Source organism: Pipistrellus hanaki (assembly GCF_964339955.1).
Source record: "Pipistrellus hanaki genome assembly, chromosome: 12".
NCBI lineage: Eukaryota > Metazoa > Chordata > Mammalia > Chiroptera > Vespertilionidae > Pipistrellus > Pipistrellus hanaki.
In genome coordinates this window covers 17060955-17078081 of record NC_140514.1, presented here as the reverse complement: position 1 = coordinate 17078081, position 17127 = coordinate 17060955, and the positions used below count along the sequence as shown (strand labels likewise).

At 36.9% G+C, this 17127-nt stretch overlaps 1 protein-coding gene across 2 annotated transcripts in view; it reads left to right on the top strand.

Moving 5' to 3' along the window:
• The window catches only part of SOS1 (SOS Ras/Rac guanine nucleotide exchange factor 1), a 92954-nt gene extending 83804 nt beyond the window's left edge, over positions 1 to 9150 (top strand). The window contains exons 20-23 of one of the 2 annotated variants that reach the window (XM_084901476.1): positions 603 to 867; positions 4826 to 4870; positions 6575 to 6693; positions 7579 to 9150. In XM_084901476.1, the coding sequence (XP_084757602.1) occupies positions 603 to 867; positions 4826 to 4870; positions 6575 to 6693; positions 7579 to 8067 (918 nt within the window). In that variant the 3' untranslated portion in view covers positions 8068 to 9150. The remainder of the gene's footprint in view (positions 1 to 602; positions 868 to 4825; positions 4871 to 6574; positions 6694 to 7578) is intronic. The other variant, XM_084901477.1, reaches the window with a different exon arrangement.
• The last annotated feature ends 7977 nt before the right edge of the window (positions 9151 to 17127 follow it).

Genomic DNA, 17127 nt, shown 5'->3' with positions numbered 1-17127 from the left:
AGGGGAGGGTGGGAACAGATTAACCAAAAACCTATATATATATACTAGAGGCCTGGTACACAGATCTGTGCACCAGTCAGGGTCCCTCAGCCTGGCCAGTGCCCTCTTGCAGTGTGGGACCCCTCAGGGATATTGGAGAGCTGGTTTTGGCCTGATCCCCACAGGCGAGGCGAGGGACCCCACTGGTGCACAAGTCCATGCACCAGGCCTTTAGTAGTTCAAAATAATGTTCCTGGTTTTTCCAGGAAAGTTAAACCCGTTTAACATAGTCTGTTTAAAAAGTGAGAGAAATATACAGCATATCTAGAAAGATTTTCATCCAAAAATATTAAAATAACAAATACTTTGGTATTTATAGGACTAAGACTCAATTATTTAAAGAAATTAATTCCATAATAATTTAGATAGCCGAAGCTTTATGGAAATGGGATATTAATGCTTAAGTTTGAACAGTTTAATTTGAATCACTGTGTAAATTCTTTATTGATGGTATATGGTTTTCCTAGATATTAGTTGCATTTTACCAGACATACATAGAAAAAGCTTCCTTTCTATTATGATGTTGTAAATATTATGGGTTTTGGGGTTTTTTATGTCTACAGCCAAAAAAATATAACTATCCCCTAAAATCTCCTGGTGTTCGTCCATCAAACCCAAGACCTGGTACCATGAGACATCCCACACCTCTGCAGCAGGAGCCCAGGAAAATTAGTTACAGTAGGATCCCTGAAAGTGAAACAGAAAGTACAGCGTCGGCACCAAACTCCCCACGAACACCGCTAACGCCGCCTCCTGCTTCGGGTGCCTCCAGCACCACAGACGTTTGCAGCGTGTTTGATTCTGAACATTCAAGCCCTTTTCACTCAAGTAGGTGCTAAAATTTTAAGTGCTTTGAAGTAATTGTTAGTATTATATGTGCTAAAGGTAAAAAATGATTTTTTTGTAAATTTGTACACAAATCGAATACCATTTCAAAAGACACTATAAAAATAGAAAACAAATTCTAAACTCCAGCAACCTATAATTTTTTTAAAAATTGTTTGGAACAGTCCTCCTTAAATTTATTATATTTTACCAAAATAGCTGGTGATGAAATTGCTAATTTCAGCTTCATTTGAGCACTTGTTTTCTGTTGGTGAACTTAAAACGCATTATGTCCTATCCAGAGGAAACAAAACTCTTAAAACCTGCAAGGAGTGTTAGTCCCGGACTACTTTTTTTTTTCTATTTCAACTTTTTATTAAAATATCCCCATCTGCATCACCAATTTTTCTTTTTTAATTGTCTAAAATTTTATATTTGTCTTCTTTTTCCCCAATTGGCCCCTCCCCCTCAGCCATTTCCACCCAGGCAAGCCCCCACTGCCTAGTCCCGGGCTTTTAATGCTGTCTCCGAAATTATTATATTGGAATACTACTCAGTGCATACTTCCCACCAGACTCTGAAGTTTTTAATTTCACATTGTATCAAATTCAAGCTCCTACTTAACCTTTCTCAGTCTATACCGTCCACAGATCGCACATAGTGCCTGCTAGTACACTGCATATGCTTTCAAGTCCAGTCACACAGACCTCACAGTCTGCATGCTATTCCTCATCCCTTTCTTAGTCTAGATCAGTACTCTATAACAGAGAAAGGAATTGAGAAAACCCTCAGGATAAGATTACAAAGCCTAATTCCTGGAGCAACAGTTTCTCCACTTGTCTGGCTATTTAAGTTTAATATGGTTTAATATTAAAACTTAATGTGAGCCACATGTGTAACTTTGAATGTTCTATATTCACATTAAAAAGCAAAAAGAATTAGGTGAAATCAATTTTAATATATTTTATTTAACCCACTAATTATAAAATATTGTCATTTCAACATGAAATCAACATAAAAATTTATTGAGATATTTTACATTTTCTTTTTGTTTTAAATCTTCAAATTCAGGATGCATTTTATACTTACAGCACATCTCAGTTTGGACTAGCCACATTCAAATGCTTAATAAGCACTTCTGACTAGTGGCTACCAAACCATATAGCTCATGGATAGCCTTTAGAAGGAGCTATCTTTTATAAATAGATCCCTCTACTCCTATTAATTATTTAATAATAAAGCTCTAAGAACACACAACCCTTTTTCACTTGTTCATTATTAAATTAACACTTGAATCAAACCTTTAACCTTCATAATCACTTCCATATCTTTCTCCCCTTGGCTGATTAGCTAGCCCAGTGTGCAGATCAAATTCTCCCCTACAACTTGACAAAATAAAACCCAATACTCAGAGGCAGCATGATATTGTTATGGGGGAGGAGGTTGAGAAGCACTGACCCAGCAGTTAGGAATCTGGTTTGTCATTCCAGTCTGCCTGTGTGCTTTCTGATTTTAGGTAAAATACTTTTACTGAGCCTTCTGGGGATCAAACTGGATTTAAGGTTTCTTCCAACTCAGAGCATCTAACTTTTTAACAAAAATTAACTTAAAATTATTAGTTGGAGGTATATATTTTTTAATTTGATCCATAATTCCATTTACTTATTCCTGTAGTATCCATATATTTGTAGTCACCAGGCAGTTTGTCTTGTCTTTATTCCACCTGAAGTGTGTTTGTTGTGAGAAGTAATAGCATCTTGGCTTTATTTGGCAACTGAGGATCATGGCGTCATGTCATTCACACAGGCAGCGAGACCAAGCAATTAGAGTGACAAATTAGAAAAGTGCTCCAAATTAACCAAATGTATGGATCTGAGCCTGTGCTGTATATGAATATGATCAAAGCCAAGTCCACGTCTGTGTGCACAAATGTGTACGCATAGGTGTAATCGTGCTTTCTAAAGTTTGTAGCTGACATGAGCTTTGTGTTTTTATGTTATTTCCATGTTGTGCTAAGTGTGCTACCGTGTTCTTGAGGCTTATCTCCAGGAGGCATAGTTACTTCCTTTCTAAGTGTAAAGTACAGAAGCAGGTAAACACTAGAGCAGGTACTCTCTTAACCCCTGTATGTCATGGTGCCTAATAAGTAGAGAAGAGAATCACTGACAGAGCAACAGCTTCATTTAATATCAAAGTTTAAAAATGAATTTTAATCTTCTGAGAGATACCTTATTAGGATTAGCTGGATTACTAGTTACTATTAGTAATCCAGCTAATAAATATCAGTACAGATGGAATAACAGTACAGATGGAAAGGAGATAATGTTTGATTATTTGAAATTGGGGCTTTCTGAGGAATAAGACCACTGTATCTACAGAAGTAATCAAATTAATAGTGTAGCCAACTGAACCTGGAACATAAAATTATCCTTGTTCTGACCAAAGAAACTAGAAAAAGCAATGGTCCAAACTAAACAACTATATAGATTTAAAATCAGTACAGATTAGCCTTTTGTCTCAGTTCTTTTCTACTTTACTGCTCTTGGGGCCTTAGCTTTTATGATTTTCAATTTTTTTCTTAAAAGAATTAACATTGCTGAAATTAGAAATTCTTTTTTAAAAAATATATATTTTATTGATTTTTTACAGAGAGGAAGGGAGAGAGGCAGAGAGCTAGAAACGTTGATGAGAAACACCAACCAGCTGCCTCTTGCACACCCCCTATCGGGGATGTGCCCGCAACCAACGTACAGGCCCCTGACCGGAATTGAACCTGGGACCTTTCAGTCCCCAGACCGATGCTCTACCACTGAGCCAAACCAGTTTCGGCTGAAATTAGAAATTCTAAATTTATCAGTGAGTTGCCTATATAAAAGATATCTAAGCAAGAAATGTTTATTGATTTTTTTTTAAAGTCTTCAAAAATATAGAAGAGAAAAAGCTATATCACTTTCAAGTTTGTTTGATAATACCCAAAGCTGTAGTTATTTTATGATGAGAATATATGCCCCAAGAACATTTTCAAAGGTATCCTCTATCCTGTATAATAAAAGAGTAATATGTAAATTGACTCTAACAGAATGACCAGGGAACGACTGGTTGCTATGATGCCCACTGACCACCAGGGGCAGATGCTCAGTGCAGGAGCTGCCCCCTGGTGGTCAGTGCACTCCCACGGGGAGCTCTGCTCTGCACAAGCCAGGCCGACGGCTGTGAGCACAGCAGTGGTGGCCGGAGCCTCTCCAACCTCCTTAGCAGGGCCAAGGATGTCCGACTGCAGCTTAGGCCCGCTCTCCCCAGGAAGTGGGCCTAAGCCATCTGTCGGACATCCGCTGAGGGTTCCTGAGCTGCCAGAGGGATGTCTGACTACCAGATTAGGCCCGATCCCCTGAGGAGCGGGCCTAAACCACAGGTGGACTTCTCCCGAGGGATCCTGGAGTGTGAGAGGGTACAGGCCAGGCTGAGGGACCTGCCCAAGTGCATGAATTTTTGTGCACTGGGCCTCTAGTATATAATAATATTAGTAAGAAATTCCTTTTTACTTTATAATTTATATAACAGAAATTCATTATTTACTACTTATTTTACAAATTTGAGTTTTCAAAATTTTAGTACATAACATTTCTGTATGTTCAGCTGAATTCTTTGCTCAAATTGGGTTTATACCTATTTTAAGTTCTTCCACTAATATAGCATATTTTAGTTTTCTTATGAATGCTTTTAATTCAATTATTGACATCAAGTAGTGAATCTAAAAGGAATATCCAAAATTCCCAATATGATATTAACTCAATTTAATTCTTTATTTTTCTCAAAAGTAAGTAGAAATGAGCTTTTACTAAAGACTATTATACCGTTCTTTAAACAAGAATGACAAAATAACATTTTTATCCTAAATTTTTACAATTGAGTTAAATATATCAATTTAAAAAACACTACTTTTTCTTGTTTCCTTTCACAGGCAGCGATACCGTCTTTATCCAAGTTACACTGTCCCATGGCCCAAGTTAGTATATTTGGTTTAAGACTCAGTTCTCGCTTTGGCTTTAAAAATTAAACCAAGTGTAACCTTTCCTGCTGAAACTCTTTTTGAGTCTGATAGTGTTGGTACCTTGCTTGCAACATCTTAGAAGTGAGGCCTTCACTTGTGCTATCTTTTGATCATAAATGATTTGCTTAAACTTACATACTTTTTATGCTTTTATAAAACCCTTTTCTCTTTTAAAAGAACAGTATTTTATGGATGGCTTCCACATTTAACCATTTCTCTTTTCCAACTGTAGAATTTCAATTATTTAATGCTCAACTTGATTTAAAAAAAAAAAAAAAAAAGCAAGAATATGCATGCGCAAATGGGAATGCTGGCAGCTATGTGCAGTTTCTAAACTACAAAACACATTTCACCTGGTGACAGCACAGATTGCAAATAGCTGTTACTGATTTTAGAGGAACTATCTTACAATTGTAACTACTTAAATTATATGGCCTGTTCATCACTGTTAAAGCAAAATAAGGTTTCATTGTGGGTATTTGCTTTTCATTTTAAAGTAAACTAATAATTTACCAAATTATTCCATCAATTTTAAATAAGCTAATGTCTTTTGCTGTCCTTCATACAAATGATTTCAAAATATGTACAAGAAATATTAATTATAAGCTAAATAACATAGTCTCTTAAGAAAAAAAAGGTAGGTGATCAAAATGTTTCTCGGTTGAATAATATCAATACACAAAGTACTCTTTAAATTCTATATCATTATAACATTTAATTGACAAAATAAATGCTGTTAGTGCTTAAAGGAAAAAAAGAACCTGCCCATGTGATTTTGAATGATTATTTTTTCATATCTTTTTTATAGTGCTCATAAACTAGCTAACAACTTAAGTTATATTTTTCAAAGTGTAATTATTTACATGCCTATATTATGCCCTTGTCATCAAAATGTCTGTAAGATAGGTCCCAATTAAAAGCTTTACTTATTTTTTTGTGCCAGTTCATCAACTTATTCTTAAATCAGGTTCAGTAGCTTCTAATGTAATTTCTGTTTTTATTATCAGGGCTGCTTCACTCATCTTGAATAGCTTCATCACAATTAAAACTTGTAGATTAGAGTATGATGAACCTGACTTTGCTTGCTCACCAAGGAGAACCTATCAAAATGAGGAGAGACCCCTTCCACAGACACTAGATTCTCTCTCTCCCTGACATTCTTGGAGAGAAATTGCTGGGGAGGGTGGTTAAGATCAGAAGCTAATCCCAAGCACTATCCAGTAAGGGTAGGAAAATTCTATACTAACAAAGTCGGGTAGGGAGGGGCAGTGTAATGAGCCCATTACAAAAGCTTAACAAAAATAATCATTCCAATGGTTTTTGGTAGTTTGCCATCTTTCCCAGAAATCTGACAGACCCAAATCAAAAAATTCTAGTTATAAATTAGCAGTAGGAATGTTATTTTGTTCAAAAAGCAAAAACAGAATATGTTAGGCAACTTTTTTTTTCCCCTGAAAATTCTGCTAAAAATATTTCTGCATGCTTCTATAGCAGTTTGCTTTAATAAAGGAGTACTATTGGGTATTGGTTTATTGAACTGCTTTTGATGCTTCTGTATATTTCTTTTAATAAATACAAGCAGTTTCCAGCTAAGCCTTTTTAGGATTAATAGATGAAATAAAATTCTGTGACCTTTTTAAAAATTTTGACATTCTACAGGATCTGCTTCAGTATCGTCTATAAGCTTAACGAAAGGCACTGATGAAGTGCCTGTCCCCCCTCCTGTTCCTCCAAGAAGACGACCAGAGTCAGCCCCTGTGGAATCTTCCCCATCTAAGGTAAAGTAGAAACCGTGTGATCTGGAAACCGGAATCGTTGCAGTTCCATTATCCTCAATTGCTATGTGTAGTTTAGTTCTTACTGGATTCGATTAACACTTCTGAGTATTTGGGCTACATGGAGATTAAACAAGAATTAAATACAGATTTACTATTTTATTTATTCTGAAAGTAGTTTTTTGGTATATTATCAAAACCCTTGTTAATCTAAGTCATAGGTTAGATTAACAAGGAAAAAACAAGTTTAATCTATAAAGTAAGACTACTATAGTCTCAAACAGTTCTTAAAAAATACAGAGAAGGAAAGAGGTCTGAAGCGTTATGTAAATGCACATTTTAAGTGCTGAATGTTACCTATCTGAACCCTTTTAATATTGAATCTGACATGCTCTTAAGTAGGATTTTCATGCAGATTCTGAGTTGGAAGAGACTTTAAAGACTCACATTAGCTACTTTTCTACTTAAACTTCTTTCTTTGCCAACAGTTACTTGATTCGGTGGTTCTCCAAGTGTCCAAAGGCCAGAGCACTGGATAAATCCAGACACTCTTTATAGAACATGAAATATAAATATAGTAGGGTTAATATTATAAAATTAACAGGTAAATTACGTTAAAAAGAAAAGATCTTATGTTAGATAGACTGATCGGTAAGCAGTAGCAAACAACAAAATTTGAGAAAAGTAATTAAAGTAAAAACATTGAGAAATTTTTTTCATGAATTGGCATACCCTCCCATTTAAAACATATGAAGAACTACCTGATCCATACCTAGGGCTCTTCCATTAGCATGTTTGGAAACCCCAACTTAATTTTAAATTTGTTCTTGTACTACCTATGTGAAATGACTAATCAGTGTTTTGGTGTGTTTTTTTCATTTGTCTTAGATTATGTCTAAGCATTTGGACAGCCCCCCAGCAATCCCTCCTAGGCAGCCCACATCCAAAGCCTACTCACCACGATACTCAGTCTCAGACCGGACCTCCCTGTCAGACGCCCCTGAAAGCCCTCCTCTGCTACCACCACGAGAACCTGTGAGGACACCCGATGTTTTTTCAAGCTCACCACTACATCTCCAGCCTCCCCCTCTGGGCAAAAAAAGTGATCACAGCAATGCCTTCTTTCCAAACAGCCCTTGCCCCTTCACACCACCTCCTCAGACCCCCTCTCCTCACGGCACGAGGAGACATCTGCCATCACCGCCATTGACACAGGAAGTGGACCTGCATTCCACTGCCGGGCCGCCTGTCCCTCCACGGCAGAGCACTTCTCAGCACATCCCCAAGCTCCCTCCAAAAACTTACAAGCGGGAGCACACTCACCCGTCCGTGCACAGAGACGGACCCCCGCTGCTGGAGAATGCCCATTCTTCCTGAGTTCCTCTGTTCTGGATGTACATTTCCCTGTCCCAGATCCATTGCTGGCAATGGATGCACTGAACGTGCCAGCACTGAGGAGTTAAATGAGAACTCCAAACACTAACGACTCTACTTCAAGATGCAGTATAAGACAATTTTACCTAGACGAACATGGTATTCGTTTAGATTCGAACATGGAAAGACTGATGATCTAGGGGAATTGGACAACTGATTGCACCTGAAACCCAATTAAAGGGGCTTTTTCCAGCCGGTGGGTTGGAGCCCTGTTTTTGTGAAGTGATCTTTATCATTAAAGGGATGGAAAAACACAGTCTCGTGTCCAGCAGGCCCACATGATGACAGTTTTTATAATTCAAAACATTATGCACTTTTTAAAAAGAAATTTTAAACAGGGATCTTCATATAACCCTTTGTTTTCTTTTGCTTTTACTTGTCGACTTTAGAATATTTTCTTTAAAATCATTCAAAGGACTGTGAGGAAAGGCTGTGGTGCCTGCCCTTGTTGGAATCAAGGCCCAGCGTGCACTACAGTCCTGTTTACAGATCATTACAGTGAATTGAATGGGTACCAAGGCTTCACCAAAGAGGTACTTTTTTTTTTTTTTTTTAAGAATAATTATACCAATTTTAAGAGTCTATCCCCACCCATCCTCCCTATACAAACGAAACGTGATGGTGTTGCCTTCAAACGAGAATTTTTGTGTCGTTAACGTGACAGAAGAATTTTTTTTTTTTAATGTAGCTGTCAAGTATACAATTTACATTTAGGAGACTGTTAATCTATGCTAGGTTGTCATTTTCCCCCCATCTCCCACCAAAGTTTACTGGTAATCCACTTCATGGCTCTTAGCTGTCCCATAACCGTCCTACGGAAAGGCAGTCACCCAGTGTGAAAAGAAGCACTTAGTTCCTGCTGGGCATCACGGACGCCATTCCTGTTTTACTAATAGTCGAGTAATCAGCAGACTACAATTACTTGCATTGCCTAAATCATGTGTATATAGTGAATGTTATATAATAAACTTGGCAGGTCTGTTTTAATTTAATTGAATAAAGATACAAATACGTTGTTGACTGGCATATATTAAATTATTATGTGGATAAAATGGTTGATTCTTTTTTCTTTCAGTTGAAACACACACACAAACACTAAGCATAGAAGCGCGCATTGTGGTATGCCTTGGTTTCTAGTTCTGGATGTATGTATTCATCTTAAAGAATGATCTGAAGTTACAGTTTGGCATATAGGATAGCATTTGGTTAGAATAGGATGGGTATCTTTTAAGCAGAACTTTGCAGGTTTTTTTAATTTCCTAGGCAACATGTATACAGTTTGTTAAAGTTTATATTAAACATTCTACCTTGCGTGAGGTCTTTGCTCTATCAGAACTATTTATAAGAGAACATCTACCTACATTGTTAAAATGGTAATATGGATTATTCATTAAGCCTATGTACTGATCTTCTGAGTCTAACAAATACTGTGACTGAAATGCATGCAACATGCTGAAGAGAAAAAGTTTTCTTAATCTCCACTATAATGTCTGTGAAACGTGCAGTGTTCCATCCTTAGAGAGTCATCAGTTCATCAGTATCTGCATGTGTCTGAATAATGAAGCAACATGTCAGCAATTCTGTTAACCATGCCATTAGAGACATTTTAGAAGTGCTGCATTATGGTGAAAACCCAATACTTTAATAATTTCCTGTGACATGTATTAGAGCATTAAATGTACATTATAATAATACAGTATATAGTCCTTTAAGACCAGAATGTTAATTGCATCATCATTAAGCAATCCATCCTAGCATATGCTTATTTATTTGTTAGCGTTGAATCTTTGTTTAATATCTGCACCATTCCTATTATGATAGGTAGCCTTTTAAAAGTCTCCCAAAAAATTAATTTCAAATCCACTGTTGTATGCACATGTCCGTAAGACCATTCGTTCAATAAGTACTTATCTAAGCCTACTTACTAGTGCTGCTACAATTATAATACACATTCCAGAATCTCCCATGACTTTATTAAACCAGTCTCATTGTCCCTAGGGTTTCCCTTGTTATGTCTTATTGATCATTTCTCTTTTTTAATTACCCCATCCCCACTCCAAATGAGAACCTGAGAAGAGTCACATTGGAGCCCATTCAATATCTCTGGCCAGTGTGTTCACCTTCAATAAGGGTTTTCAACCTGCCTGATCATACAAAGGGGGAGGGAGAGATCAAGATTTGGAACTCTAATCATACCTTGCAAGGAGGGAACCATTCTAGAATCCATGGTTCTAGGAGACCACTGCATTGGCTTTGTGTGCATTGGGGAGAGAGGGATACTTTTTTATTTTGAAATGTGACATCTGGTAAAAAAAAATGTTTTCTGCAGTGGTAACTAATTAGAAAAATTCCAGTTGGATACCCTTAAATGGTGGTGAGAAAACTATCCTTGCCTTCACCTTTGCAACATTAACTAGCTGACAAATTTATTGTTTGTAATTAAAATGTACTTGGGGACAAGAAGTGGCTGAGAAGATAGATGCATCACCACAAAATTCTGTTTTTGAATCCAGGATACATTGTAAGACAGTTAAGCAGCATGACTTTTTCAAAACCAGGTTTCAAAATATGGAACATACCTTTTAGAAATAGAAATGTTCTTAGATGTTTCATTATCTTTGGATCACACAATGAAAATGTTTTCGGGTTGGATTTATTTAAGTGTGCTAGTAACTAATATCACAGAAAGGGAGCCTTTTCACATATCTAAGCACTTTTAAAAGCAGGAACAGATAAGTACATGTTTCTAAATTTATTCAAAGGTTATTTACTCTTCCCAGTCTTCAATGTATTTTAAGAGTACAGGAAACATACAAACAAAAGTTAAAAGTTGTTAGGTATCAGATTATGTATTTAGCAAGTTACTGTGCTCTAACAACTCAAGAATGTTTTGCTTTACTGGATCTGAATTTAGCAAAGAGCATGCCACATGAATTATACTACAATCAACAGTCTAGTGAACAAGTACTATTTCAGATGGAGGCTATATTATGGTTCTAAATTCTTAATGTGTTCCACCCTCCCCCCCCCCAAGTAAAAAATTAAGCAAACCAAAAGTTGGTATCTATGATCATGCTCTTGTCTTAATTCTCAAATTTAGCTTACTTTAGTCATGTATTTCATTATCTTTTATTAATGACAGCTTAAATTCAGTTTTAAATGGCTCAACATAATGAGAAATGGAGGGAAGGGTGTCCCAATTTGTTAGTGTACATAATATTAAGAAAAACCAATTTTTACCCCTCCAGATTTAGAATGAAAAATTTAATCATTTATTTCTTGGTATTCTGCTGCTATGGGTAGATTAACTTGTTCTTTTAACCTATGTTGTTTGTTATACAAGTGCAGGTCCTGTTGTGTTGCATATTAATCTTGACCAGTAAAATAAACATCTCAAGGCTAGCATCAGTTTGGCTGAAAGAATTCTGCAGTAAGATTATTTATAAGGGGAAATGATGACTTAGTTTACTGATTCAATATTTTCCTTTTGAACATCTCATTACTAGGTTTTGAAGTCATTTCATAATCTTTTAATACATGAGCCAATACAGTGTGTTGAGCTCTGTTTAAGAAGCATGAGATCTATACGATCAATCTCAACAACAAAAGCACCTGCAACTTGTTTTTGTAAATTTCATGCCTTATTTCCTATTTTTGACACCGTAAAGTGCATTTTTTGTCGACTGTGATTAAATTTCCCTTTTGCCTTTAATGAAAATAGTGCATTAAGTAGCCAATTGCTGCAAAATTATAAAGCAAGTTAGCGAAAGGTGGGTCATATTGGACTGCCACTCAAAAAACAAGATGTATAATGGTGAAGTCACGTGTGTGGCTTTGGGAGCGCACACCTGTGCCGGATGCATGCCACTTTCAGTAGCTGCCAAATGTGCCTTTAATTAAGAACATCTCTAATTTTTTCCTTCAGATCAAGTCAGCATTTGGGGGCGGGATCAGGGCAGGGGACTTTGGGGTGCAAATATCTGGTGAAATAACCAGAGAAGAAGCCTTTGTTTGTCAAAGTGACATGTATACCTTTAGTTGAAACATGTTTATGTATATATGCGTGTATTTGCCTTTGTTCAGTAGCACAGTGTTTGCTAAAATAATTGTCAAAAAATTGCTCTGTCAGTCTTACTTTAATGTAAAAACAAAGTGTGGTCTGTACATCTAATATGGCCTTTGTACCTAACTATGTTCGTAGGTAATCTTTGTACTCTATGTGCAGCAGTATTTGGTTTGCATTGAAAGTGAAAATAACGGCTGTTATTTTTCTGGCATTACTAAGATAAACTGAAAAATAATAAAGAAAAATGCCTTACATAGCCCACAGTGTGTTATTTTTGCATGCATTTATCTTAGAGGACACTATTTTTAATGTCATTAGTGTTTTCCATCTTAGCTCATACTTGCTTCAGTGAAATAGTTTGCTCTTTACTATGGCCTTGCCTGGAAGGTGCTTATTCCTGTTATCACAATATATTTTTTTAAAATATATTTTATTGATTTTTTACGGAGAGGAAGGGAGAGAGATAGAGAGCTAGAAACGTCGATGAGAGAGAAACACCGACCAGCTGCCTCTTGCCCACCCCCTACCGGAGATGTGCTCGTAACCAATGTACATGCCCTTGACCGGAATCGAACCTGGGACCTTTCAGTCCGCAGACCGACGCTCTACCACTGAGCCAAACAGGTTTCGGCTGTTATCACAATATTATAAAAGAAGTTCAGTATTTCCTTCTCTATCAAGCCCTGTAATTGTAGTGAGTGGGAGGCCCTTGAGGTGAAAATTAGCACTTTAGTGATCGTGGGTGTCACCTGGATGAAGTTTCAGAGGCATTCGTAGCCCATGAAAGTTCTGCGATATCACAGTTCCTCCATCGGGAAGTTTTGCTGAGACCCGCTGGAACGTGGCAGCCTGACATTCAGCAGCTCTTTCTAGGCGTGGCATGGAAAGGTACAGTTCACAGTTGTACATTGTAAATAATTATGCAAATGTAAAGTTATTCAGGATAAATTAGAAAATGTAAAAACTGGTGAACCCTTAGAGAGCCAATATCCCTACTTAAAAATTGAAGCAAGTGAGGCTTGGAGCTGAGATGACTTAGCCAACATCAAGTGGCAGTCAATGGCTGAGAGTACCAACTCAACTTTGATTCCTAGTATTTGGAGGAATGCTTTCAGAAACAACTAAAATTTATTAGTGGTCCTCCCTACCCCACTCCCGGTTTAAAGACCAAATTTCACTTGTAGGCCACTGTGAAATCCAGGTATGTATTATTAGTATATAATTTAGGTAATCAGTAGCTATAGGAAAATAACTTTAATATTGATATTAGTCAAACGATTCTGAATTGGTTCTTATAACATTACTTTCTTTGAATTTTAACCAGGTGGTTTGCTTTTCTATTTATTTAATCATGTTAACTACTCACAGATTCAGGGCGCTTAAGTCTCTAAGGCACAGCCCACAGCTGAGCCCGCCTCTTTGCAGATAGATGCACATGGTCTCCAGAGGTAAGGAGGGCTTTGATAGAGTAAAACCAAAAAAACAGTTATGCCCATTCTAACATTTTATGATTGTTAATTTCCACTGAGGGCAAGAAAAACACTAGAGTCATTTTCAGAAGTTGGTTTCTCTACCTTCATGATTCATCAAGAAAAGGAAGAATCATTGTGATACAAGAGTACAATAAACAATGCCTTGAAAACACACACATCTGTGTTCACACTCTGGTTCTATTACCTACTAGATGTGTGACTTTGGAGCATTATTTAATGAATCTCTGTTTCTTATCAATGAATGAGGTTAACAGATCTACTCTACTATCGGTGACTATTATGGGGTTTAAAGGTACACTAGTTCTCTATAAAGTCATCAATAAGTTGTATAACTTTAAGCAAATTGACATAATGAAACCAATTTAACCATGGGTTATTTGATATGAACAAGAGTAAAGTTCCTAGAATATCTCATCAATGTTATAATGAAACAACATTCACGAAACACTATTATTCAAGGACCTGCAATAATATGTGTAAAGTCCAATGCCTTTTACTGAGTAGTTACACATTAAAGGGTAACTGAAGTTGAAAGGGACATGTTTTCCAAGTTTGCCTGCTAATAGAGGTTGAGGTTCATCCTGAAGTCCCCATAGTTTGACTCTTTGCAGCTTCCTTTAATGTTTATTGTCACTTAAATTGGTTTTGTGTGACCTTAGTTATAAACATTTGGTAAGGGCCCATCTGACTATTCAACTTTCAGCAAGTATTTATTGTTCCAGGTAGAGTTCTGATGTTAGGAATATGACACAGAACAGAACAGACAAGAATTCATGACATAATGGGATTAATAGTAGTCAGAAGATAGAGATAATAGGTAATGAAAATAAATAGGTATATTATACATTAGAATGTTGCAACTGCTATGAACAAGGACAAGGTGGCTGGGAACGTAGGGGACATGAGGTGAAACTTAAAGGTGATGGTCAGAGTCAGCCTCATTGACAAGGTGACCCATGAGTGAAGATTTGAAGGAGGTGAAGAAATGAGACAATATATCAGGTCCCAGGAACAGTCAATTCAAATTCTCACAGGCATGAGCATACTTGGTACAGCTGAGGAACAGCGAGGCTGCTTGTATCTGGAGAGGAGTGAATGTGGGTGCAATAGGAAATGCCATTAGAGGTTTAATGTGGTCCAGATCACTTGTAATGACTTTGGCTTCTGTTTGAGAGAAATAGAATCTTATGACGGTTTGAACAGAGGCATGACATGATCTGATTTACATTTAACGGGATCACTCTGGCTGCTATGTGGAGAATAATTAGGGGTTAAAAGTGGGAATAAGACCCTGTAGCTCAGTGGTAGAGCATCAACCTATGAACCAGGAGGTTGTGGTTTGATTCCCGGTCAATTGGCTGCCCCCCAGGCTTGGATTGCAGGCTTGATCCCCAGTGGGAGGGGTGTATGAGGCAGCCAATCGATGATTCTGTCATTATTGATGTTTCTATCCCTCCCTTCCTCTCTGAAATCAATAATAAAATAAAAAAAATAAAAAGAAGTGGGAATAAGGATGCTAGCCTAATAGAAGGCAGCTTGGCCAATGTGACAGCAGTGGAGGTGCTGAGAAAGAGGTCAAAATCTGGAGGGGGGGAAAAAAAAGGAAAAAAAAAAGAAAAAAAGAAAAAAAAAGAGGCTGGAGTCTGGACATATTAGGAAGACAGCCAATTTGCTGATAGAATAAAAGTTGGCTGTAAGAAATAGAAATGTCAAGGATGACATCAAATGTTTTTGGCCTTGGAAGGACAAAGTTACCATTAAAGTAGGTGGGGAATATATGGTTGAAGCATGCTTGGACATGTTAAGTTCAATTAATATATTTGACATCTGAGATATGCCAAGGAGGCAGTCGAAGATATAAGTCTGGAGTTTAGGAGAGAGTTTTGGGCTGGAGATATAAAATTGGAAATCACTTTCATAAAGACCCTATTTTAAAGCTAGCGGACTAGAAAAAAGAAGAGATCTAAGCAAAAAGGAGACCTGGGGCCAAGAAGGAGCTGCCATTGAAAAAAGATGATCAGGAGGCATGAGTATGTTGTGTCCTTGAGGTCTAATGAAGAAGTTTCAGAAGGAGGGAGTGATCAGGATGTCAAATGCTATTTGATAGAGAGAGCAAGATGTCTGAGAATGGACCATTCCTTTAGCAAGGTGAAAGTGATGAGCGGTCAGGGCCTACTGAATTTAATAAAAAGTGGGAGGAGAGAAACTGGAGCAGTTTCTTCTTTCAAGTTTTACTATAAAAGAAAGCAGAGAACTGTCAATAGATTTCTTTTGCTTAAAAAATGGAAGAAATAAGAACATTGTCTGTATGCTGACGGGTCTTCCCTAGTTGAAAAGGCATATGTGGTAATGAGGAAAGGGGATGTATCCAGGGCTAAGTGGAAACAACCCACTTAGAAACACAGATGGTATCCAGCCACATACATTTACATTTAAAGATCCCACTATCTTTAGATGAATGGGTTTTTTATACACAAGAAAGAAGCAACACATTCCATTTTCTTGCTAATAATTAAGAGCATTTAATGCTACTATGTCTCTAGGGAATGGAGCAAGAAAGAGGAATAAAAAAAATCACTATTTTATAGTTAACAAACGGGTATAGATGACTTATCCAAGATTATACACTAAGTTCTTCAAAAACAACATTAATTTTGGGAAATAAGTTACTTGTATCAGGTACAAAATTTTTAACTTCTTTGAATGTAACTACAATTTTCCAAAATAATATTTTCTTTCTTACCTAAATCACATCCTCATGTTCTTATAATGTTTTAAAATTCATGCTAGTGTCACACACACAACAATTTCTTCAAGCACTGTCCCAAAAACTTTTTGGCCAGTTTAAATAGAGATAAATCTAATTTCAAAGGAGTTCAATAATTTTGGGGAAATGGACAGTTTGGCTTAAACTTAAATATTGGAAACCCCCAAACAGACAATCCTTAGGTGTTCCAGACCACCTGTTGTTCAAAATTCTAAGGAATGAGTTCCTAAGTAGTCACCAGACAAGTAGGAGAAAACTTGTAACACTTAAAAGTGAAACTTGCCCATTTTATCACAAAGTGCATTACTAGAGGAATATTCTCCAAGAAATAAGTGTGGGTACCAAGATTTTGAATAAACAGTAACCAAATTCCCCCAATTTATTATAGACAATAGCCTAGAAATGGACACTAATTGTTTAAACCTATTTTTTTTTCTATTAAGATCCTGATGTTTGGGGTATGTCAAGGACGTAGGCCATCTTAGACATATCCATGTGGAAACAGCACATTTTATTGCCCCACATCCAAGCAAGCCTCATTGCAAAGATTCTTGTCTGAGCTTTAAGCACTCTGTTTCTTTACAACTTCAGGAAAACAGAATAAGGGACTGCTAGACTAAGTATTCATGGCTCATATGTGAGCCATTAACACATCAATGTGTTGCCCCCTTCCTTCC